This window comes from Colius striatus, chromosome 4 (genome assembly GCF_028858725.1).
Source record: "Colius striatus isolate bColStr4 chromosome 4, bColStr4.1.hap1, whole genome shotgun sequence".
Taxonomy (NCBI): Eukaryota; Metazoa; Chordata; class Aves; order Coliiformes; family Coliidae; genus Colius; species Colius striatus.
The window spans coordinates 72,760,377-72,786,356 of record NC_084762.1 but is presented as its reverse complement, the minus strand read 5'-3'; the positions used below and the strand labels follow the sequence as shown (position 1 = coordinate 72,786,356).

Here is a 25,980-nt window from a genome sequence, read left to right as displayed (position 1 = left end):
GGGTAGCAGTTTCTATATTTACAAGTCCCCTTTTTCATAGAATCATAGAATCATTTCTATGACTATAGGTCATTGATTCCAGCCTTTTTCCTAGTCCTCTCAACCACTAGACCATTTCTCTAAGTGCAACATCCAACCGGCTTTTTGGTCACCTGTAGAGGAAAGAAAAGGATGGTGGAAAAAAGGGTAAAAAAGGAAGCCAAAACAGGAAGGTATCTGGAGGAAGCTATGTCTCCACACTATCTCCTTCTCCTTATGAGTGTCCATGGGACAGAGCTATGATGCTGGAGGACACCTGTAGGTGTGAGCCAGGTAACACAGAGCACCACTGGAGGGAGCAACACTGAACCCCAGTGTCACCTCTTTCCAGAAACGGCTGTGTCCTTTTGCTCAAAATACAGAAGTAGTGAGAAAGCAGGATTGCATTTTTGAGTAACTCATCTAGTTTCCAGGAGGTGTAACACAAGTCAGTAAAACGTGCTCAGGATATTTTGAAACTTGTGGCTCCTTAGGCTAGGAAATTTTATTTCCAGTAGACATGTTGTTTTAAGGAGTGCAAAAAAACCTCCAGCTCTGCAAGCTGCATTTATTAGTTTCTTTTCTGTAACCAGAAGACAGAGGCTTCAGGATGGGCCCTGCAGACCTTCGTCTTCAGGCGATGATAGTGTTTCCTGTGGACGTGTTGTTGATTTCAGTAAAGCAGAAATGAAAATGGGGCTTGCTTAACATAGAATCGTTTCAACAGTAAGGTCACATGGCTTAAAGTTTTGTTCCAGTTTCAACCTCTGAGAACCATAAGAGGCTCTCACAGCATGTATCACCTTCTGTGCCACTGAGGACAGATCTGATAGGTATGACCTTTCCGGCTGGCCTGGGGACAATAGCAGTCTTGCCTTCCCTGGGCAGAGCCGAGTCTGGTCCTTCAGAGCTCACTCCTCAGCTGCTCTCTCTCTCCAGCTTTGGGAAAGCATAGCTGTAGCCTTTATTCACAAACAGATTGGGCCAGCTCTATGGAGTTAAACTGACTATTACCTCTTCTTTGCAGGAGCTGAAGCAAATCGTATTCCAGTATGTTTAAGCTATGTGGACTTCAATTTCTGCTCATCATTCACTCGGTGAGTTACAGCTTTTCCTTCCTTTATCTGGGAGCAAATGACAAAGGTTGCTGCAGCCTCTGAGCTGTAAGCCATGGGGTGTCCCAGTCTGTGGGTGAGGCTGGCAGTGTGAGCGGGCACAGCAGATCTAACCATGGGTATGCGAGTGCTATACCAACATCAGTGGGAGCCCATGGACAACAGTTAGGGAAATATATCAATCATTAGGAAAAAAACCTTAAAAAATCCTGAAAGATGACAATTAACCTACTTTGCCTCTTGCATCTCTTCTTACATATTACTTTTTCTAATAAACAGATGTCATGCTAGAAAATATTTAAAAATACTGCAACAAATCACTGAAGGGCGAGCATTTGTATCGTGATCTGTATTGTAATCCATACACATACTGACATATTACATGCATTCTCAGACACACAAAGGCTTACAGTTTAAACCATGTATACTAATTGCGGATCCCCACTATTCTATCCACGTGAATCCCTTTTCAGAGGATTTTCTGGAACTGCGATGTATTAATTATGCTATTTATGGACCTCGTCTGTTAAATTCAATAGATTTGCTGATGTTCATAAAGGCTACGGTGGCGGCTTTTACTTTACAATTGAAATGAGCAGAAAAGATTAAAAAATTAATAAAATTCAAGGCCATTAAAAAATCCCTCAGACTGTAGAGCCCCTGAAGAGTGGGACTGATGTGCCATAGTGAGCGCCTCCCTTTTCCTTCCCATTTCAAAAGCTGCTGCTGACCCTCCATGAAGCCACTCCATAGGCATTATAGCCATCTTCAAAAGGGATGACAACCAGATACAGGCCAAGGAGAAAACCCTATTTCCCCTTTCAGCCCCTGAGTAGTGAATCATGCTGTAGACATACGTTTGTAAAAATATTTATGATACACATAAAGTAATTTTAATCAACAGGAAGAGATATCTCTTACCTGCTTCACAGCCTGCACTTTGAACCTATTGGGTTTTATAGCATCAGCCTTTGTTCCTCCATGGCAAGGGACGTGACCAAGCAAATCTCCTCCACAAAATGGCCCTGGGTAAAACCTCCAGGATACAGGTTGTGTCCACCAGCGCAACACAGGAACAAGCAGAACAGATCAGATCCAAGGACTTGCCTACCTTGTCACTGTCAGAGGCAAAAATATTTACTATTTTTACTATTTAGCACAAAACCCCCCTGAAACCCTAAAGATGGTCCATAAAGTACTCTTTCCCGTTATGTATACATATTACCTGTCTTTTTGTCTGCTGTCACTAGGGCTCACTAGCATCCTACCCCCTCCTCCTCCAGTTCTCATAAAGAATATTGTTTTCCTGTTTGCAGAAAGAGTCACGAACCCTTGTAGATGAGGAAGGCAGCATCTCTGGCTATTATTAAGCAGAATCTGGTGTTATTCAAACATCACTTGTAACACACACATTGGCTTTAGGGTAAATTACACTGAACTTAGCTATGTTTTTGTCACAGACAGAATTAAGTTTTCCCCTGGTAATACATAGGCCTCTCTGTGAGAGGCTGAATGGCTGTCCCAGCAGCAATAGGACAAAATCCAGGGGAAAAGTCATGCAGCAGAGAACATGCACTACCAGAGCCTGACTCTGTGGGGTGATGGATAGCATATCAATGGCACTCCAAATTAAAAAAGCAAAATAAAGTCATTTTTACTCTGGAAGAAAGGGAATTTTACCTGTGCAGTCAAATGACAGAGCCCTAACTCAGGCAGGCAGCTCGTCAGTGTTGGAAAGACCTTGCTGACAGGGAGAGAAGAGTAGGAAGTCAGGGAGTTTGGTCTTGCCCTTGGAGAAACAAGCAGATTACCTGAACTGTATGCTGAATTGTCTTGTGTGTAAATGCTGCTCTGTAAAGCTGATTTCAGTTTTGGGGGTTTTTTAATTTACAGAAAGAACAGACCTGAAACAGTAGGGCACAAGTGTGCTTGGAGGTCCTTGGGCACTAGGGAGGGAATAGTTATAAAACTAATTAAAAATGTGCTGCAAAAAGCACCATGTGGAGTCATTGGCAGCCATTACAAAAAAGCCAAAGACTGAGACAGATTTGCGTGTCATTTTTGCCAGGAGGTAGAAAACAATAATCAGCAGGACATGTTTGCTTTGACTGTGATTTGCACTTACATGCAACTGATACGAACTCACGGGGTTTGAGAGGCTTGCACAGATGACTGTGGTGCTGAGGGAAGTGGGGTAGGGGACCTGGAGAGGTGCATCTTTTTCCCTTACAAGAAAGGTTTGGATTTAAAGTAGAAATTACGAGGAATGCAACCCCAGTTCATCCCCACCCCCAGGTATGGTATGGTGGTGGGTGTCTTGACTTGTGGCCACAAAGACTCATGGATGGGATATGGCTGGTCTTGATGTGGACACAGAGGTAATCCAGAAATGCTTTTATGAATTCTCTCTTGCTCACAGTCTGCATTCAGCTGTTCAGTGCTGAATTCTTTGGAAGGTAGATCAAATAACATTTAATTATGTAGTGATTATAAAAGAGCAAGGCCCAAATGTTTGTTTTCAAATTAATAAATAAATAGCACTGCTTTTAAAAATGGGTGTGCACTAAAGAACCTGGAGATGTTCAGTGCAAACCACCTAATAAGTTGCAAGAGGCCCGGTGATGGAGAGCTGCTGTTCATGCGTGGTGACAGTAGACATCCCTCATCTGATTTCCTCCCTCTCTTTCTCTCTTTCACAGGCTATGTGTCAGAATTCGGGGGACCTGCATGTAACTGGGCCTCTGAAGGACATGAATTTCTCTATTCCAGAGGGAGGGGGAGTGCGCTTCATTTACCAGGTAATCAAGTGTCCCTTGGTATCCATCCCAGTCAAAAACCCTGTAGTTGGTACCTACCGACCTCAAAGGCAGTGTTGTCCTCTGTGCTGGTGGGAAGAACAGTCTCCATAGAGGATCTGAAATTAATTTTGACTTCCTCTATCTGGGAATTCAAGAGTCTACGTGCAAAACGCAGGAGACAAAACCCTTTTTCTCAAACACATTTTAAGAGGATATCCTCAGACAGGGATTAATAAAATCAGCATTCCTAGAGAATGGGTTTCCATGTAACTTGTGTCATCATTTTGCTTCAGCTCTGAGGTTTTCTTCCCAAAGCCAGAACCACAGAAGGACAGATCCAGCTCCCAGGCAAATGGAAGACGTGTGTCATTTTTTTCCATTCTCATGCTCAGACAAAGCCCTGTCCTAAGCAGACATTTGCTTTGGAAAGAAACCACAGTTGGGATTTCCTGCAGCATTCAGGAAATGATGTGAAAACTCCTCTATTGAGGATCAGAGAAGAGACAAGATTTGTTTGAGCAGACTCTTGAAATATCATTCTCCTGGCCAAGTACATTGTTGGCAAGAGGTTTTAAAAGACACAAAAACATGAAAATACTTTGATTATGGTGAAAATGCTGAAAAAAGGATGATTTTCTCTCTGATTTTTCCCCATTGTAGTTCACATCCCAGCCACCTGCTGTGAGTTTCAGAGCAACTGGTGAAAAAGATGGAATAATTGACATTGTGCAAAAGACTGGAATCCTGTATCTCAATGGGTCTCTGGACTGGGAGACCAAAACAGTGCACAGGCTGCAGGTAAAACCTCAGTGAAAAGTAGGAAGGGAGAGTTGTTCACGCTCATCCTTTTTTGGTAAACCTGAAATTAATCAGAAAACTTTGAAATTTCAAATTCTTTCTTTTGTGCATGTTTACAGGCAGCTTTTTCATTTTTAATATTGAGCTTTGCTTTGCATAGGAAAATGCTACTTACCACACAAAGTTTATGCTGAGAAAACAAAAAGTACCCTGATGTCAACACCAATCCTTTAATTCTCATACTATGAGGAAGACACTTGACTGCAAATGAGATCTGGCCCCATATATGAGATCTGCTTGTTATCCCTGAAGACTGATAGGGTGAATCCCGTGGCTGGAATGGGAAAATGAAATGTTGTAGTCTACTTAGGAAGATTGTAATCTATTTAATGCCAAATGGTGTGATTAAATGGCATTTAAACACAAAGGCACAGATCCGATCTCTGTTAGAGAACAGCAGAAAGCTGTTTTGCAGATGTCAGAGGCTATTAGAGGAAAAAGCATGTGTGCTCTTTTCATAAGAATCTCATCAACACTGAGTGGGATAGAGGGTAGACAATCTTGGGGTCTCAGTGTAGCCCTGTGCTCTTACTCTGTATCAAGAATGGCATTGTTTTTTTCTGAGGCACTAGCAACTAGGAAGGAGATGTTGTTCTCAGCTCTAAAGTACTCTCGGACTGGAATTGGAGAAGACAATATTCTAGCCCTAGAAGTTATTAACATGAGTATACTTCACAGACAAAAGGAAGTGATGACAACTGAAAAATCATACTTGGTTAGGCATAAATAATCATGATTTTATCTATTACGTGCAAATTAATAAGTCTGACAACAAAATATGTACTTGGTGCTTTAAAGCCAGAGAGAGATGAGAAATGAGATTTTTTTTTTTTTTAAATAAAAATGTAATCAGAACTAAGGGTTAAAATTTCTTTACAAACCCTTAGAACAGCCTTTTTTTTTTTATGGTGGATATTTACAATGGCACACCTGAGTCATCTTGGGGTTTCTCCTTGTTCTTTAGCAAGTATCTGTTTCTATGTAAAGAAAATCCTGAGCTATGCAAAGATATAGTAGTCTGCTGAGACTGGAAGTGAGAAATTACCCTCTGAAAAGCATTGTCAGAAGCAAGAGTAGGTTATTTTGTTTTGTTGGAATTATATAAAGTGGCAAATTATTATGAGCTACCATGGCAAATTTGTCCTTGTAGATAGCTCTCACCAGATTTGCATCACAGCAAGGACTTGGCATTTGGCATCCTGACATTCACTTAAGTCTTTTAATTTATCTACATAAATATACTTCTTTGCTTTTCCTTCTTTTTCCAAACCAAAGGTGGAAAGTCTGGATGAACAGGGAAACACAGTGGAAGGTCCATATGCTGTTACAATATATGTGGAGGATATCAATGACAACCCACCCGAATTTGACCAGCTAAAGTACACTGGAGTAGTGAGGCAGAACTCCCGTCCAGGTAATCATCATAATAATTAAATATTATGGTTATCAAGAAGCCAGTTTGATTGGTTAAACAGGGAGATAAAGTGGGTGCTGTACTTCAGCAAGACAAAAAAAGATCAGTTTTCCTTCCCACAGGATTGTACAAAATAAGGATGTAAGCATGTATAAGATAATGTAAAGGCAAAGAGCCTATCACTACATTACACAATGTGGTGTAAAGGGATGAGTGTGATCAGGATTATTTCATAGTATTTGTTGCTTTGCAAGTATCACTTAACAGGCAAATGTTGCTGCCCTCTCCTCTGTACTGAAAAAAAGCCCTGTAGTAGAAGTTTAAAATTTAAAGGCTGTGCAAGATGGTACAGAAAGAGAATGCTAGGAATAAGTAAGTCTTTGCACAACAGTGAAATACAATGCCAGTATAGCTGTGGGGTATGCATTTACCGTGACTGATGCTTCTCAGAACGTGAGCTGAACCTCAGTATTCAGGAGTCTTAGACTATGGATTGCAGTGACGCATCCAGGAATCAGGAAAGTGTCAAAGAACAGTTTGAGACTCACATTTTGGAAATGAAAACAAAAGACTCAGTCAGCTGTTATCACTGTGACTATGGACTTGAGAAGAAAATTTTGCTAAAGAATACACATGTAAATCTATGGGGTCAGAAAAGCATTCTGCTGTATTTTACTGTATTCTTCAACTGCATCCAAGTCAAAAAGATTTTGAATGTTACATTGGTGATTAAAAGGCAAAAATTTGCTTATGTTACCATGCATTTCCTTTTTGTTTTTTAACTATACGATTGTTCCTTTAATTGTAACTGTGTCACAGCTGTAGAGCATTTTTCTCAAGGCAGTTTGAGTGGAACTGATTTGTATAAGGACTGCTAAATTCTCTTAGAGAGATGTCAGAGAGCTATCTCTGGCTGCAGGCACTCTTTAATAGTAGATAGCTCTCTGATTTAGCTCTGTCACCTGCTTCATCAACTCGCCTTCATAGCTGTTGTGATCCTATTAAGCAGAGCTGTTAGAGGAGACCTGTAGGATGGTACACAGGCAATGTAACCTCGACACACAAGCATGGCTTACCATAAGACATGCATTATGAAATGACAACAGCAACCTATAAGCTGCCTTCCTGGCTTGAGAGCTCTGCTCAAACAGACTACATATTCAGGTTTCAGTCTCGTCTTACCAATGTTTCTTCTCTAATCTAAAAAGGCAAGCCCTTCATGTATGTCCACGCTACTGACCGTGATGATCCTACAACTCCCCATGCACAGCTGATGTACAACATTCTCCATCATTTTCCCAACCCTTACTCAGAAATGCTTTTTGAGATTGATAAAGTTACTGGAGCAATCTCACCAAGTAGGACAGGTATGTAAAAAGATTCTTGTTTATAAAAAAGCAAGCACAAGTTCCAGGGTGTACCTTAGAACAAATAGCAACACAGCCCTGGTGTTAAATGCAGAATAAACATAGTCAGGGGAACTTACTTCACTGAGGCCCTGGTTTGTGTTCCACAAAATTCAAGGGAAGTTAGGAGAAATGGGGATTCGAATCTAAAAGTACATTAAGAAGTAGATCCTCTGGCCCTCAGAACTAAGCTGAGTTTTATCTTGGGATTAATTACCTTCCTTGAAATCTAGAAACCCAAAAGCAGTAAAATGAAAAATGAAGAGAAAACTAACATGATCCCAACTAAACTGCAATGATTTAACCACCTGACTCCTCTGGAGCATGTCCGGAGACAGGCAATGAAGCTGGTGAAGGATCTGGAGCACAAGTCTGATGGGAAGTGGCTGAAGGAACTGGGGTTGTTTAGCCTAAAGAATAGGAGACTGAGAGGAGATATGATCACTCTCCACAACTATCTGAGAGGGGGTTGCAGCAAGGTGGGGTCAGTGTCTTCTCCCAAGTAATAAGTGATAGGACATGAAGAAATGAGCTCAAGTTGTGCCAGAGGAGGTTTAGATGGGACATTGGGAAGACCTTTTTCAACAAGACAGTTATTAAATATTGGAGTGGGCTATCCATGGAGGTGGTGGAGTCACCATCCCTGGGCATATTTAAAAGATGTGTAGATGAGATGCTGAGGGGTATGGTTTAGTGATGGGCTTGGTAGTGTTTGGCCACTGACTGGACTTGATGACCTTAATGGGGTTTTTTTTTGCAACCAAAACGATTCTATGTTTCTGCTGGGATGAACAAGTACCTGATTGGAGTGAGGGCTGTTCAGTGATGCATCTGCACAATGTGAGATCAAAGCACAAAAGTCTCATATAATTACATCCACATGATGCTGTGCTACATCGTTCAGAGAAGCCAGAGGAAAAGCTTGCTGAGATTTGGCACAGAGGTCCATCTAAGGAATGAGCCTGGAAGAGATGAAAAAGCATAGTGCGTGTAGGAGGCAACAGGTAGATGAATCATTTCCATAGCCTCTGCTTCATTTCACTTGGCTCTTTGCTCTCTCTCTAGGCTCTTATTACTTAGATCCTCAAAAGCAGGACACCTTCACACTTGTAGTCACTGTGAAGGACATGGCGGGAATGACAACAAATGCTTTCACCAGCAGTGCTGATGTGATCATCACTGTGAAGGAGAGCCTGTGGAAAGCTCCATCCACCATCCACATCCAAGAAAACTCAACCCAAGTCCACCCTGTCAACATCAGCCAGGTAGGGCCTTTTTGCTCTGTGTACCTCTCCTTGGTGCCAGAGTCGTTTTCTGTCAGCTAACTGTGAAGGTATCCTCACTGTGTTCAACAGCAGCCTCTTCAGGTGCAGACTTTGGCACCTTCCAGTTATTTTTCATGTGATGTCCTTCGGAAATTATCTTTAGTGCAGATCTCATTAACTTATTGTTAGTAAGAAAGTTAATGGTTTGAAGGGACTGAAATACAATCAATACAAACAAAAGAGTGACCGGACTTTGCTCTTCAGCTTGGAGAGGCTGTTAACATCACCTGTGCATGAGAACATGGAAACATTTGGAGAATGTTGTTAGAGCATAATGACTAGAAGAAAAAAGATTCTTTACAAGAGTATTTGATATGATACAAAAGATAAAGCTCTTGAAGCACGTCAAAAGAGCTCCAGGACAGACATGTGGCAGTAGGGGCCTCTGCAGAGGTGCTGCTCTTCTTTCCTGATGGGTTTCCTTGAGCATTTCTAGCCTAACATGTGTCCTCCAGGCTTTGAGCAAACCAAGAGTTAACCTGTTAACCTGTTGAAGGTTATTTTGAGGTTAGCTGCTTCTATCCTGCAGAAGAGCCTGGCAGGGGACCAGCTCCACTACAACCCTGCTGTGATCAGTCCCACGCACTCAGGGACACCTGCTGTGACCAGTTTTGTGGGACAGAGCACAACTGCTATACCAAAAGTACCTAGGAAAGTCTGAAACGCCCTTCTTCAGCATCCTGCGTACCCATGTTATTCCTCTTTTCACAGTGCAGTGCCGATAGCTGCAGACTGATAGCAACATATACATCAGTAAATATTAACCAACTGGCCAGCAGCCGTTTAGAACTGTTTGGCTTCAAAGAATACCTTGGCACAGACAACCCCAGTGCTGTCATCCCTTGGACATGGTTGGATTTCTCAGATCCTGTTTGTAAGCCTAACTGACTCAGTGCTGTTCCTGCTGGCCTCAGTGACAGACCGAGGAATTTCAGAGTGAAAACAGGTGGAAGAAAAACTGACATGCAACAGCACTCCCATTCTGGGGTCACTTGTGTATAAACCTCACGTGGCAACTAATGACATGTTGATTCTGCCTAGGGCAAAGTGAAATGCAGTTCCTGCTGTGTAGTATGAAACATAAACAGTAATACTGACTCAGTTAATTTGTCAGTCTCTTTGCTGCATTTCATTTTAAATCTGAAGCACCCCACTAAAGATCTTTAATCACAGGCTTTGATGTGCAGATAGGTACTGGATATTTGTTTTCTCATTCCACACCTCTGAATTAGATAAACGAAAACAATTGTCAGAAACAGACAGTGTAAGGAGATGCAACAAATTAGTGTCAAGATATTCAAATGTCAAATGCTTTCTTCACACATGAGGGTGATGCTCTCCCTCTACTCTGCTCTTGTGACACCCCAATTGCAGTACCGCATTCATCTCTAGGGCCCTCAGCATAAGAAGGACATGGACCTGTTGGAGGGAATCCGGAGGAGAGTCACGACAATGATCAGAGGGCTGGAGCACCTCTCCTGTAAGGATAGGCTAAGAGAGTTGGGGTTGTTCAGCCTGGAGAAAAGAAGGCTCTGAGGACACCTTAGAACAGCCTTCCAGTACCTAAAGGGGCTTACAGGAAAGCTAAGGAGGGACTTTTTACAAGGAAGTGTAATGACAGTACAGGGATCAATGGCTTTAAACTCTTAGAGAGCAGATTTAAATTAGATATAAGGAAGAAATTATTTACTGTGAGTGTAGTGAGGCACTGGAACTGATTGCTTAGACAAAGTTGCCTCATCCTTGGAGGTATTCAAGGCCAGTCTGGATGAAGCTTTGAGCAACTTGGTGTAGTGGAAGGTGTCCTTCCCCATGGCAATGCGATTAGAACTAGGTGATCTTTAAGGTCCCTTCCAACCCAAACCATTCTCTGATTCTATGATTATCAGTCTGATTTTCTGCAACTCATCCCAAGAACCTGCCAAACTGTTAATTTTCTGGTTTACGAAGCTAACAGGAATGCAATCTTTTGGATTTGTGATCCAGAAACAATCCCTGTTAAATCTGAGTCTGACTTTCTACCCTGACTTATTTTTGTGGTTTTAGGTATACTCAAACGAACCAAATGTCACTTATGACATTTTTGAAAAAGAAAAGCTGCCCAGGCTCCCATTTTCTATTGATCAGAATGGGGTTATTTATGTGACTCAACCATTGGACAGAGAAGAAAAGGATACTGTAAGTAAACACATAAAAACTCGCCAATGGGAGATACCATAGCAGGAAGATAATTATCCATGTGGGAGTAAATATGAGAAAGCTCACCAGAAAAGACAGCAGTGGAAGAAAAACAAAAACAAAAAAGACTTTGTTTCTTGTCATTTCTGTTTGGGAATTATTTGACAGATATGAAAGCACATTCATTTGCACTGTAAACAGTCTTCAGTTTGGTATTCTACAACCTTTCTCCACAAGTCTGGCAGTAGCAATTACTGCCCACAGTATACGTATCTTGTATAACATGGACCAACTATGGCAGGATTGTAGGTGCATGAGCAAGAGGTAGGCAGTGGCATTTGTGGAGGGCAGGAGAGAAATGGATGTTTCAGATCTGCTCCAGATCCCAGGGGCCTCAAGGATCTCTCCACAGCAGAAGCAGTTTAACTTGCAGCTGCAACTGAAGTTTCCCATCAGAGAGTCTTAGACAGAAATCAGTCTCCTGTTGCTCTTGGAGGAAATTTCGGCACAAAATAGAGCAGAGGTTAAATATGATGGAGGAATCCTATCCATGTATGTGACAGAGGAATTTGCAAAGTGACAAAAATGAAACATTCCCACTTTTCTTGAAGTTTTGGGAGAGCAAGTTCACAGAGTAGTGAAGTATGCAGGACTTCTGAATACTTTTGAAAGCTCAGACCTTAGGTACTAAGGGGTGTTGGAGGAGTTCTGAATTAAACAGAGAGAAGATACAGAACATCATATGAGAGGATACTTCATTTGCACAGAACTCTCCCATAGTTATACATTTAAATGCAAACTAGTTATACATTTAAATGCAAACTACTTCCACAGTGGACATTCAACACATCTAATCCCAATACTCTCATTGCAGTATACTTTTTTTGTGATCACAAAAGATAATGAGGGAGAACTGGTAGACAAGCCTCTGCAGATTCATGTCATTGTGGAAGACATTAATGACAATCCTCCTGTGTGCCAGCAGGCCCTCACTATAATTGAAGTTCAAGAGAATGAAGGTGCAGGTAAGAAACAGCTTCTACATGTTCATACATGTAATTCTAGTCCTGTTATTGTTTCCAAATCGGTGCAAATTAAGCTAGAAATTCTGGTCCCAAAGAGTAAAATGTATCTCTCCTAGAGAGATGTTTTTCCTGTGCCTTGTTGTTTTCACTTCAATAATTCATGTGGAAAAGATTTCAGTAACCTGAGAAGGACAGATCCAAGACTACTACTTAAAAAATTCTGTTCCATTTAAAACATAAAATTGCATTGTCAAACAAGCACAGTTTTAGACAACTGCTTAGAACACAAAACCACCCCTTTTGTTACTAATACAAGAGATATTGCTCTAAAAGTGGCATGAGCGCATTTACTCTCATTATGCTGCACCTCCAGCGTAATGCCTTTGACTTTGATGGACCTTTACCAAAATCCGTCCCTAAGTCTTCACGTCAGTTTTTTATTTATAAGCCTGATGTCTGCTGTTACACTCACTTCTGATACAAATACATATCCCAGTCTTTTTGGACTGCCTCAAGCCCAAAACAGCTGGTTGGGATGCTAAAGGAAAACCTCCCAGAAATGAAATGATTGTGCTCATACTAGTGTTTTTCCATAGAGTTTAGTTTTTATTGCCACTCTGCTCTTTGCATTGGAATCACTGTTGTTAGTGTGCACATTTGTGGACCACAGCATTATCTGACTGACTCTGGTCTCTCCTTTGCCACAGGAAGTAACATCGGCACACTGTTTGCTACAGACAAGGATGAGAAGGACACCCTTAACTCTTATCTGCGGTTCAAAATTGAAAGTCAGGTTCCTTCTGTTCCTGCAAGTAATTTGTTCTTTATTCAGCAAGACACTGGGATTTTGCAGTTAACTGGACAGTCATTGAACAAACGCATTGCATCGAACTATTCCTTGAAGGTGCAGGTGAAAGATCCAGGTATGTAATGCCTGCTATCATACACTGGAATAATTTTCTTCACACAGACGTCCTCTGTGCTCAGTATGTGAAGCAGGAGAGGAGATCTGGAAGATTCACTAGATAGGCAGCAGCACTGGGAGCTGACTTGCTCTGGCATGGTACTGCCTTGTTCTTGAGATACAGGGAGGCTGATCATGATTCATAATGCAAGTATGGAAGGAAACCAGCTCTAGGGCAGAGCGTGGTTAAATTGGGAAGCTTGTTAACAAATTCTCCAGTAAGAGATTTCCTTCCATGGGGGAAAAAAAAATGAACGGATCATGATTGTGGTTTTTCCCCAAAATCTTTCAAAAGGACTCACTGAAAAAAAAAAAGAAGAAATTAAACACAGACTTTCAGAGAACATAGATAATGTATTTTAATAGGTTAAGAGCTGCAATTAGTCTTTAAAAAAAAATCCTTCTCTATTATTTAAGCTTCCAGGAGTTCTTTGTGGTTCACTGAATAGAAAGGAAAGCAAACTTGATACTAAATCTTAAAGTTTTGTACTGGAAAAAGGCAAACTTGTGGATGGAAGAACTAGCATGTAAAGAAAGCAGAGTGACATGTCTGTAAATAAAATAGCATAATTCTTGCAGATGATAAGAAAACCTCACACAGGGTGAAGCTGGTGATTTGGCTGGGATGCTATTTGAATTCCATACAAACAGTTTTGTTTAGAATATTGCTTAACTTTCAGCTCGTGAAGCACATCTGTAAAACAGTTAAATCTAGCTACATATGAATAGCACACAACCAGACAGAATGAGCTTTTAAAATCACAACCCCCCCATTGCTATGGGTGCCCTATATCAAGTAGTGGATTTACATAGATCTGAAGTTTAAAGTCGGGCTATAGCAAAAAGGAGGGTGCTACCTGATAGCCCACTGGAGGAACTTGGGGTTTGCTTTTGACATTTAAAAGGATATTGAGAAAATTGACACAATTTATAGATATCTTTATCCTGGTAAGGGGATTTGGTAAAAAAAAAGGGAGGGAAATGAAATAGGATGGGCCAATGCTGAAGAAGCTGGGAAGGTGAATAATAAGATAGAAAATGAGGTTGTCACTGATTAAGAGATATTGGAGACTGAGCATTTCTTTGCTTGGATTGGGTAATTTCACAGTGATCGCTTTTGCTGAGAGTGAACCCTCTTGAAGGAAAGTTATTTTCAGCAGAAGGGTTGCTGTGACGTTGTTTGTTCTCTTTCCATGCAGATTTCCAAACAATCTGTGACGTGCAAATACATGTCATTGACATCAACGATCAGATTCCCATCTTTGAAAAATCAGTTGTGAGTATTTTTAACACCATTTTTTCTGTCCCAATAACTTTTGACAAACGTTTGAGCATTCATTCAATATCAGTGTCAGTGGGAAACTAACCATTTACAGAACAAATAACAGAGTGTGAAAATAAAAGCAAAATACTAATGCAAATCCAGCATATTAGCTCTACTTCAGCAGTGAACATAGCTGATTTCTAGCTAATTCTGAAATATAAGGTAATTTGCTCACTAAAAGAGCTAAATGGAAAAAAGCTAACATCTCCCAAGTTCCCTTTCAAACACAATATTAATGTATTTAGAAAATCCAGAAGGCTCTATTTCCTCTAACCAGAAACAGTGGTGCAGTGATCCATGCCCGAACGCATACCTGCTGGCCCTTGGTTCTGGAACAAGTGCTAGGCTCTTCCTCTGGTGGAGGTGCTGGCATCTGGCAGAAGGACCTGCAGATCTTCTGTGCTTTCTGTCTCTGGCTCAAGTCTCCTTGAAGACACTGCCATGGCTGAAGTGTCTACATTTAGGTGTATAAACTCTCACTATACTTGTAGACAATATAAGCAGTGGGCTCAGGAGAGCTGTCTGCCCTATCATGTTCAAGGGTCTTCTTGGGGAAGATATGTTGGCTTTTTGGCTTTACTGATTTCATTGCTCATCAATGATGATAATGGGAGCTTAGATACATGCAGGCTAGATGTCTTCATAGAAGGCTGTTTAGAGAGGCTTTCTCACCTCAAGGTCTCATGCAAGGACCTGGTCTCAAGATGAGACTGCTGGGTCAGGGCACAGATCAAACAGAGTAAATGGAGATCGGCTACTCATGTGGCAGCAGTCTATGATGCATGGAACAATTAAATATTTAACAGTTAGTGGCTAGGGTGCTTACTGGACACAGAGGAGCTCTACTGTTCCTACTGCTTTCAGCGTTGTGTGAACATGGAGTGATTTCAACAGAGGAGATAAAGTTTTGGGATTGTTGCTATACTAGTAGCTTACCCTCTGACAGAGATCCCATCATCTTTGATAGACGTATAGCTAAAAAGGGAGCTGTATCAACTTCTCAGAGGCTCTAGTGCCCATCTTGCAGCTCTGGGTTCCCCTGGGCAGCAAGGTAGCTTACCTGTACTGCTGCATGGCACTTACTAACGCTTCTGTACATTCTTAACCTGCTTACACCTCTACTCTGAAGCGGACCTGCTGCTTCCCCCCTCACATGGCTTCTGTGGGTTAAAATACATCCATGCTTGTCTGTTTCAAGTTTGTTTCAGCACTCAAGTTTTTAACCGCAGATAGTGCTTAGTGTGACAGGTTTCAACCATCTCTCTCTCTCTGCAGTATCCCAACGTGACTGTTGCAGAAAATATCCCGATAGGATCAGTGATATTGGAAATTCAAGCTACAGATGGGGATGAGCCTGACACGGGGAGCTCCTATATCATTTACCAAGTGAAGGAAGGAGATCCAAATAATGACTTCATCATAGAGACAGATTCTGAAACAAACCGAGGATTCGTCAGGATTAATAAGGTTGAACTGATGGGATTATTCTTCTCCTTGGAAGCTAAATGCTTCCATGTGTTGTGGTTGTGGTGGTACGGTGTGATGTCACGGGGCAGATCCTTCTTCCCCCTGAGCTGTTGGTGGCTTTTGAACTGGGAAGTGCAAGTGAGACCAGCATGTCTCGATATCAGGCTGGAGAAGCAGTTGTTCCTGTTGAGGCAAACATTAACTGCAACAGAGCCAAGGTCAGCATATGTTGCGGTGGGTGATATGTCTCACATGTTCAGTGTTGGAGACAGGAATATAAGAAATGCTTTTCTGCTGCATTCATGAATTTCAATACCCAAAATGTTCTGCCTTTGAAACTAGCCTTCTCCAAGGTGCATGAACTCTTGATTCCAGAAAGTATTTCAGTTATTTTCCAATTATCTGTTTGTATCCAGCCCACCTGCTGCTGGCCAGGCCAAGGGCAGGTAGATGCAGAGTTTGGTGACCATCTTTAGGCTCACCCTCAACAACATTTTTTCCCAAGGAGGCAATTGTGAGAAACTCCATAACTTTTGCCACCCAGAGATCACCTGAGGCCTTCTCATACAGAAATAGAAATACTAAATACTATTGCTGTAAACAAAATAGAGTTAACTATTTTACTGTGAGGGTGACAGAGCAGTGGCACAGGCTGCCCAGATGGGTTGTGGAGTCTCCTTCCTTGGAGGTCTTAAAAGCCCGCCTGGACATGTTCCTATGCGACCTGATCTAGGTTGACATGCATCTGCAGCGGGGTTGGAGTAGATGATCTCTGAAGGTCCCTTCCAACCCTTACCATTTTATGATTCTATGAAGTGGCAGTATTATTAGGAAATGCAGTTGCTGAGGAAGCATCTAAATGACCATATGGTTTCATTCAAATTGACTCTTCTCAGTGTAATTTTGCACCCTTATTTCATCTATGTCTCAGATGCAATCTTCTCTTTCAGAGTGGGGCCATTGTTTAAAGTCACCCCTTTTTTTTTTTTTTTTCCTGATTCATCCAGCCTCTTGATTTTGAAACAACTCCAGTGTACAACCTGGTGATCAACGCCACAAATCCTGAACCATTGGTGTCAAGTGTGCAGTACAACTCAAGCTCCCTTACCCTCTTTAAAGTTTTTGTAACAAATGTGGACGAGGCACCTGTTTTCCAAAAGACAGTTTACAAAGCAGAATTGTCTGAAGACATTCCTGTTAATACCCTGGTCATGACGGTGGAGGCCTTTGATCCTGAGGGGGATTCTGTACGGTAAAAAAGAGTGACCATGATTTATTCATTGACTTTAGGATGTAGAAAATTGTTCCAAAAGAGGTACAAGAAAAATGCGCCCAATATTTGGCATGCAGGAAAAGCCTTTTTTTTGCAAAATCTTAGCTTCTAGTAGAAGCTGGAGGTGTGGTGGGGTGGTGGTCAGTGTCTCACCTGCAGCAGGCTGTTGGGCAGTGCTTTTCTAACCAGCCTTCTCTCTGCGGTGACAAGCATCAGCTGGTGAGGCCTTTGAACCAAGAAACTAAAAAGGAGGAAGGACAATATATATCTCCAGGAAACAGGCAGAGCTGGTCTGAAAATAACAGGGTTTCCATATCCCTAATGTCTTTAACAAAACATATGCTGGGTACCCCTAGGAACCAGCAGCACAGCAGCTGCTTTTCATGTCACGCAGGAAAACACGTAGGCCTTTTTCTCCCAAGTCTATGACAATTAATTAGTTTTCTTTGCCAACTGCCAAAGACTATATGACTTCTTCCACCGTGGATGTAAAGCTCTGTGAAAGACAACTCCCGTGATTGTGGATGGGATGCGAAACCTCAAAGTGGCTCATTTAGGGGCCCAATAGCATGTCACCTTCAGTATCTGCCAGCTCACAGAACAATGTTGTGTTAACCCAAAACAAACAATCCTTGAACTTTACCTAAAATTCAGCAAACCATCAAGTAGTTAATGGAGTTGCAGAATATGACTGTTAGGCCTCCCATGGATTTTTATTCCCAGAGGTTTCTCATCTGGCTTTCTACTTTCTCCTAACTTTTGGGAACTTAGTTTGTTTGGCCTTCTGACAAACTGCTTTGAAAATGAGTCACATAGTCCGGAAGCTCTGGGGGATGATGAAAGGAATTCATATATACATAAACCACATTTCTGTTAAAAAATAGGTTAAAGGACACAAAACAAAAAACATAAAAAAGTTAAAGAGGTACAAGTGTGTCAGCAAGGGGTACTGAAAGAGCAAAAGCATTTAATGAGAAGGTCAGGTCACATCTACTCAAGCAAACGCCTGTCCTTTAACTGCGTCATGCATTCATGGTGAAATCTGTATATGTAAATATCCAGAGATCTTGGAGGTTTTTTTAAACAATAATATAAAGGCAATTGTGTGGTGGTATTTAAAGCACTTTCTGTTCCAAGGCTGTATTGGTGGTAATTACAAGCTGCTCCAGGCTGGCAGCAGATAAACCACTGCAGTCCACCTTGGGGTCCCAGCCTCTTGCTGATCCAATAAAGGGTACTTGGCTGTACTGCTGCCCCTGCCCCTAACCTTTGGCTTGCGCTCCCACCAAAGCTAAGGTGTGGGAGGTGTGATGGGGAGAGAGAGACTTGAGATTGGGACAGAATGCACCTTTGGACCAAAAGCTAGGCACTCCCCAGATTTCATAGTTAGGAGGAAGGTAAAGTTGCAGTACACGCCCCAAGGCTCTGCTCTCACTCATATTCTCAGTGGTTTTGGCCTCTTCCTCCGTCTGTCCCCTCTATCTGGCTGTAGTATTGGGACTCTTCTAAGAATCCTCTCTTCAAGTACAATCGTAATCAAGCTGTTTGCCTAAAATCAATAAATATTTGCTTTGTCAGCATTTCCCCCTGACTTTGAATAGTATATGTGATTTTGTTTTCCAATTTCTTTCCAAAGATACTCCTTAGAAGGTGATGTGAAGAAATGGCTGAGGATTGATTCAACCACTGGGCAGATATACACTGCTTCCACTTTGGATCGAGAACAACAGGAAATATACACAGTTGAGGTTTCCGCGTCAGAGCTAAGTAAGTGATGAAACAACTACAAATACACACAGAGGAATCCCTTACTGCTTTACGAGGAATTGTCATGCTTCCCACAACTAAACTCATGAAAAGTTCAGGATCATGTGATATATCCTTAGATGTATACATTCCTTAAGAATTTAACTTTCTTAAAAGAAATCTTAATGTTGTAGGTAATGAGGACTAAAATAGCTTTCATGAGGTTGGCTGTCATATCCCATTATATTTGCTTGAGCCACATGGCATATAGAGAAGGTTAGAATTTCTTCAGTGTTTTTAGCACCAACATTTTCTGCCACTTTTTTCCTCTATAGCTATAAAGATTTTAGTCTTTTTTGAACATAAGTTTAGGTTACTTGAAAACATGCCTGGAGAATAACTTGCAACCTTGTACAAAATTGCATTTTGTTATGAAAAAAACTAATAGACTAGTTAGTCTGAAATTTATCAGGGCTCCTAGTTTCAGCCATTAGAATCTTTCAAATTTCCATCCTTGGAGATTTCACGACACGATTTACATTTAATAACCGTTATGGACTATATCTGGATTATATATGGATTGAATGAGGTATAAAACTAGATTTCCTTTATTAAACACAGATAAAGAGTAGTAGTGGCCACTGTCTGGGGCAATATGGGTAAAGATGCAGTTTCTGTATATCAGGGAAAAGAAGTGATTCCCTGATCAATGAGTTGTAGTGAAGCTGTTGCTGCAGGAACAGGCCAGAGAAGTGATGAGGCTCTGGAAATTCTTGGGCCCCTTGTCATTATCTTGAAGCAGAATATTGACTTGGATTTAATGTATATGGATGACAGATAGGAAACTTAAGGAGTCTCATGCTTAAAAAAGTGCTCCAAAGAGCACTGGTCACCTTGGATGTGATCACCTACCAGATATGATGGAGGTGACTCCTTACTAAGTACGTGGGTCTATTTGCCTCCTTTCACTTGCTAGTGTTCTGTAGTTAGCAGGAGTTGGGGGTAAATAAACCACACTTTAAAAAAGCAGTGGCAGCTATCACTAGTCCTCCAGGACCTCCAGAGACCTTGCCTCTGCAATTTGCAGACAAAATGCCACCTCTTACTGCCTACCTGCCTGTATAGGGGTACCTATATAACAGCCACAAATGTAACAACCCAGCGTGTAAATTCAAGATGTGCATGTAACTTTGCATTTTGTTAAACTCTACAGATAATGCAGCTCAGAAATCCCTAGCAACCTTGATACTACAGTTAAATGATGTGAATGACAACCCTCCACACTTAGCTAAGGATCATCCTCCTTTCTTCTGCCATCCGCTCAGTGGAGGGGAGAGAGCTCTCATTCAAGCTGATGATCCTGATCAACAGTGGTTTTATTCAACGTTTTCTTTTTCTCTTGCTGATGATACAAATGCAAGAAATAACTGGGAAATCTCAAAAGTCAATGGTAAGTTAACAAAGCTATTCTTATGATGATATGGTACTCTGTAAGTACTCTGGAAAATATAAAGAAATGGTGAATTCCTTTTGATTCCTACTATTGCATATCCAGTATTCCATGTAGACACAATTTTTGAGAAATTACTTGCATTTCATCACGTATTTGTTTCAATCCCTAAGTACTTAATTTTTTTTTCAAGGAATTACATTTAATAAGTTGCAAGGTAGAATTTCAATAGAGTGTGCGAGAGAAGAAATCTGTAAGAATAAAATGTACTGTGTTCTTTCTGGTAAAGAAAGAGAGTAGTTTGCAAACTGTCTATTTCTAATGTTTCTGTGTTTCTTGCTTCACAGATTTGAGTTCTTTCAAGGGTATCAGGAAGCACATGGATAAGTGCTTGACTGATGGAGCCTGTCTGAATATCTAAAAGACTTTTGATGAAATGTCCCACTAGATAAAATTGGGTTGCCACAATGTGAAAGAGATGAATTTTTAAAGGAAAAATAATAATTTAAAATTCAGGAGTTGGAGAAAATTATCAGCTCTTGCAGTGAAAGGAGTGGTTTTCCAAAGTTTTGTTTTTTTTTTTTTTACTGAGACCTGTGTAGTTCAATAAATATAGATGTGCAATAAAGAGGCAAAGTTTATTCATTATTTAAAGTTATTCGAGCAAGAACCAAGTGTGAAGAATTGCAGAACATCCTTGCAAGACTGAGTTGGTTTAATAACAAAATAATGGATTCAAATGAATCCTGGATTCCCAAATTCATCTTTGAAATCAGGGGTGCCTACCTAGCTGTTATAAGCCAGGAGTGAGACCTCTAAGCAGTTCCACGATAATGTGAGTTCAAATTACCAGTAGTGTTCAGAAAGGCAGACTAAATGTTGGGATTTACTAGGAAAGGACCAGAGAAGAAATCAGAGAAAATAACTTTGTCCCCATATAAATTCATGATTTGTTCAAATCTTGAACTCTGGCATCTCTGTCTCAAAAAAGATGCTGTAAAACTGGAAGCAGGTTCAGATAAGGTGACAAGGATAACTGACCTTATAGAGTGGCCTGATATAAGACAGTGTATAGAAGCAGCAGAGTAAGCTACTACTTTGTAGCTTGAAAGAAAGTAGGTGAAAAAATACAAGAGGTGTATAAAATCATAAATGTTATGGTCAGAGGTTCATAATTTGCTTTTTCTTCCAGTACACAAATGTGGGAGGCTCAAATGAAGCTTATGAGACTTATTTCTAGTGCAGATAGGAGGAGGAGGTAGTTGAGTGTGGAACCTGTTTCCACAATATGTTGTAGAAAGTCTCTCTGAAGTTAAAAGTAAGAATGGATTTCGTGCCCAAGATCTCAAGTTCAAAATAGCTGAAGAGGTGGAGAGTATTAATAGAATTCTTCACTTATTCTGAATACAAGATACTGATATCAATAGACCTTTGTTCTAATCCCTAAAAGCTATTCTAGTCTTACTTTCTCAAGTCTTAAAGAGCCTTAGATGTGACAGTGTAAGTGGATAATCTGTCCTATTAAGTTATCTTGGGAACAATTTAAGTTGGTTATGGCTTCTGCGAGTAGGGGGACTTACTTTTTGTTTAGATGTGATGTTATCAGTGTAACACTACACAAGATCAGATATGACCTGCTATAGAAACTAAGGACAAAATGGTTCGACCATATTGTGCTGAAGGCCAGACTAGACATTTAGACAGTCCCTTCTGATTTGATTTGATGTTTACAAACCAATGAGACCTGCAAAGACATGGGGGAACACAGGAGCTACCATCATGTGCAAAGTAGCCTTAAAAAAAGAGAACTTGGTATGAATGTCAAGCTACATTTCTTTCTTGTGCTGAAATGAACGTCCCATTTTCTATTTACAGCTACTCATGCTTACCTCTCTCCAAAACATGCTAACTTTGAAGAGAATGTGTATAACGTTCCAGTAATAATAAATGACAATGGAAACCCACCTTTGGAAGGAAAAGTGAATCTTGAAGGTATACTATGAACAAAGCTATTAATTTGAAGGTGACAGTTACATTTATGAATAATCAAACCTGAGCACTAAACTTCTCATTAACCTTGTGGCATTCGTTTTTGCAGTAAATGTCTGCAAGTGTTCCAGTGAAAAGTCGTGTTTTATCGAAGTACAGCGTGAGCACTCCTGGCCAAGTGCTGGCCAGGCGATTGGAATTCTTATTGCAGTTCTACTCATCATTGGTAGGTCATTTTTTCTTGGTTGTTATGGAGTCAAACCTCTGAGATATGAATACACTGCTGTATTTCTGACACTGGTAGATGATCAAGTGGGGTCCTGCTGTAATATCCTCTAGCTCTTTATCAACGTAAATGCAAAAATGGTGACAATGACTGTTGATGGGATCCAGTCCTCTAGGAAGCAAAGAGCAAGAAGAATTCAGTGCTCAGTTTTATGTGAACTTTTTGTTGTAACAAATTGTTGTAACACCCAGACTGAGAAACTGACTCAGCTGTAGAGAGGGGAGGAAGTGTGAAAAACTCATGGAGAAAATAAAAGGAAATAAATACATTACAGACCTCATATTCAGACGAGTTGGATTAAATTAGAGCATAAAAGGGAATAAACCCAAGAATTTATGTAAGTTACCATTATTTCAATTCTAAAAGAAAAAAAAACAAGCCCTCAAGAACAAGTTCAACACCTAAAAAGACAAAACCAAAGCTCAATGTTGATTTTCTTTCGTAATACACAAACCTCTAAAGCAAGAGAAAGTGCCAATGCATATGTGATGCATATGCGTTTGTCTTTTGAACATGAAAAGAGAAAAAAATAATTCAAAGAACTTAAAATGGAAGAAGCCATGCTCAGACCACCCTCGTCTTTATCACTTCTTTTAAAGCTTCTCACATCACCCATCTTGTACAATGCCTTAGTCACAGAATCACAGAATCTTAAGGGTTGGAAGGGACTTTCAAAGATAATCTAAGTCCAACCCCCCTGCCAGAACAGGACTACCCAGAGTAGGTCACACAGGAATTCATCCAGGTGGGTTTTGAATGACTCCAGAGAAGGAGACTTAACAAGGCAGCCTGTTCCAGTGCTCTGTGATCCCTCACTTATTATAGTGTCACATCTAAGTGAAAATTCTGTTGGATAACTGACTAAAGTTGCTTCCATTACAAGAGAGATGGTCAGCTTCTGAGAGCAGGGCATGACATTTAAGAAACACAGCATATGTAGTTCACCAAGGATTTTTAAAAGAATTTCTGAAATAAATATGCATTTTTTTAAATATCAAGGATTTTTTTCACTGTAAAGGCAAAATCTCTTGGGTGGATGTAAGAGGAACCAGAGATGGACAAGGCAAAACCAATAAGAGGTATTTCATGAAACTTACGGTTACTACAATCATTGAGTCTGGCCTTGAAGCTCAGAACGTATGACCATAAAAACAGCCATCTCCTGGGGGCCTGATGATATCAGACTTAGTTCCTTCCATGAACTAAATACTCTCTCAGGTCTCAGCACCTTTCATTCCAAGAGTGAGGATCCTCTGTAGTCTTACATTCTTTAAAAGAAACAAAGAGCATAGACACGGGTAAACAAAATACAACAAATAAAAACCACAACCGAAGCCCTCAGCCAATCCATTCCGGTAGGAGAAACTATCTCATTAAGACACTGTCTCTCTCCTGAATGGTATTTCTCACACTGAAAAGAGGGTGGGAAAACAAGTATCACATGACAGATAATAGGCATGTGCTGTGATTAACTACTCAGAATGTAAAATGAGAACAACTACAGAACAGATACTTGGAGAATAAGTGGTACAGGTATTTTTTACTTTAGTAAAGGAGAAAAAAAATGTTGAAAGTGATAGATAATCCAACTCTGATAAAGAGGAAATAAATTTACATACAATGCAACAAGTTCATCATGATTTTAAAAGATCAAAGATATATATACATATAAGATGTATTTTTGATGTGTATATATACATATATGCAGAGGGAGACATCTAGACATCTTTGATTGCATATGACAAGTGATGATAAAGCATATAAGCACTTCTAATCGAGAACAGAAGAAAATCTCTCATCCTCACCCATAGCTGAACAAATCTCTGGGGTCCATCAGCTATTCTTAACAGATACCAAGGAGTTCCTGAAGAACAGTTTTGCTGCCAGTAGTCTCAGCCTTGCTGTGACAGAATTGCCATTCCATTGGGGAAAAAAAAACCAAACAACAACCCAGAGACTAAAATTGAAGACTTACATGGCAAATCACTGCTCAGTGAGGGAGGCTAAAAAGGACACTTTGCCAGCTGGTCAAATTCTAGAGGAGAAGTTCTTCTTTGGGAGAAACCTTCTGAGCCCTGAGGCATCTGATCCTGCCAATCAGTGTCTCAAGTCTCTGAATATGCTGTTGGTCCCGTGCATTCATTCCCCAAAGCCATTTGCTTCTGTTCAAGTGTTAAAGCAGTATGGCTATTACGGTGTGTGTGTCAGATATTTTGTTGAAATACCTTTCCAGAAAGTTTTCTCTTCCCTTTACTGATGAATGCTCTCTGTTTTTCAGGTTTAATTATTGGGGCTGTATTTCTTCACATGAAATACAAACAGAAAAATGAAAACAAGAGCCATCACAAAGATGCAAAGGATAAGTCTGAACTCAACAGACTGTCTTAGTGACTGCTTCATCAAGAGACAATTATGCCCTTTGGGTTGGGAACAAGTGAGCTTTGTAGCTCCCAAAGCCCAGAAGTGTACTGTCACAAACTGAGGATACAAACATGCAAAAGCAGACTCCCAGGGTTTTGTCTTCTCTTTTGTAGGTAACATTATTCAGTCATGAAACAAGAATCATACGTACACTACAGCAGCAGCCATTAATAAGAATATCGGCTTTGACTGAAGTGTTAACTCACAACATCAAAATACTGAGCTCCGGCAAGGATCAACACATGGGATCAGCCTTCTTTGGCAGCTGAAGTAAGGACTTTCCAGAGAACTACATTTTCTCCAACTGCATATCTTTGAATCTCAGTAAGTTACTGAACAGCAGAACGGGGAAGAAAGTCCTGTCTGAAGATGTTCTGTGAAGCTGCAGGAGTCTCTCTGACTCTCAGCAAAGAAGCTCCCAAACTTACCACAGCCCTGGGTCATGCCTGCTAACATTATGCTAGTGGATTTGTGCTAGCAACGTTCACTAGCAATGTGACACTTTAATTTTTCATTTTTCATATTCACTGAGTATAACCAGTTTGTGAAGCACCATGGCCTTTCATTACAGTTCCTGAGTTAAAAAAAAATACGTGCCGAGTCACGTGAAATCGAGTAATGTGCTGTTTTATCACGCTGATGGAATGTCGTTCTTGCCCCCTACACACTATCTCAGAATAAAAGTGTTCATTAAGGCTTTCCATATCTGCTTATTTTATTTTTTTAAAAATGGAGAGTGAATGAGAGCAAACCATTGTTGCTCGATTATCTATTGTAGTTAATCTTCACTTTCACATCATACAGATTGAGAATGGTTCTTAGGCCAGAGTGATACATGTCCTGCTGATTCAAGATGCAATGATTGCTGGAGGCACTTGTATCTTGGTTTCAGTAAAATGTGTTTGAGCCCAGGATGACACTCA

At 40.6% G+C, this 25,980-nt stretch overlaps 1 protein-coding gene across 2 annotated transcripts; it reads left to right on the top strand.

Moving 5' to 3' along the window:
- Positions 1 to 763: 763 nt before the first annotated feature.
- On the top strand, positions 764 to 25,760 carry CDH17 (cadherin 17). Of its 2 annotated transcripts, none has more exons than XM_061995928.1 (18): positions 764 to 851; positions 1,046 to 1,115; positions 3,833 to 3,931; positions 4,592 to 4,729; positions 6,065 to 6,203; positions 7,412 to 7,570; positions 8,675 to 8,874; positions 10,981 to 11,112; positions 11,987 to 12,137; positions 12,845 to 13,060; positions 14,301 to 14,377; positions 15,701 to 15,892; positions 16,900 to 17,144; positions 18,802 to 18,932; positions 20,125 to 20,361; positions 22,237 to 22,353; positions 22,460 to 22,576; positions 25,171 to 25,760. In XM_061995928.1, exons 2-18 carry the CDS (start codon positions 1,071 to 1,073, stop codon positions 25,188 to 25,190), a joined length of 2,415 nt encoding a protein of 804 aa, XP_061851912.1. In that variant the 5' UTR covers positions 764 to 851; positions 1,046 to 1,070; the 3' UTR covers positions 25,191 to 25,760. The 2 variants fall into 2 exon arrangements, with proteins under 2 accessions (XP_061851912.1, XP_010200822.1); XM_010202520.2 differs by having other exon boundaries at positions 24,915 to 25,760.
- Positions 25,761 to 25,980: the final 220 nt, after the last annotated feature.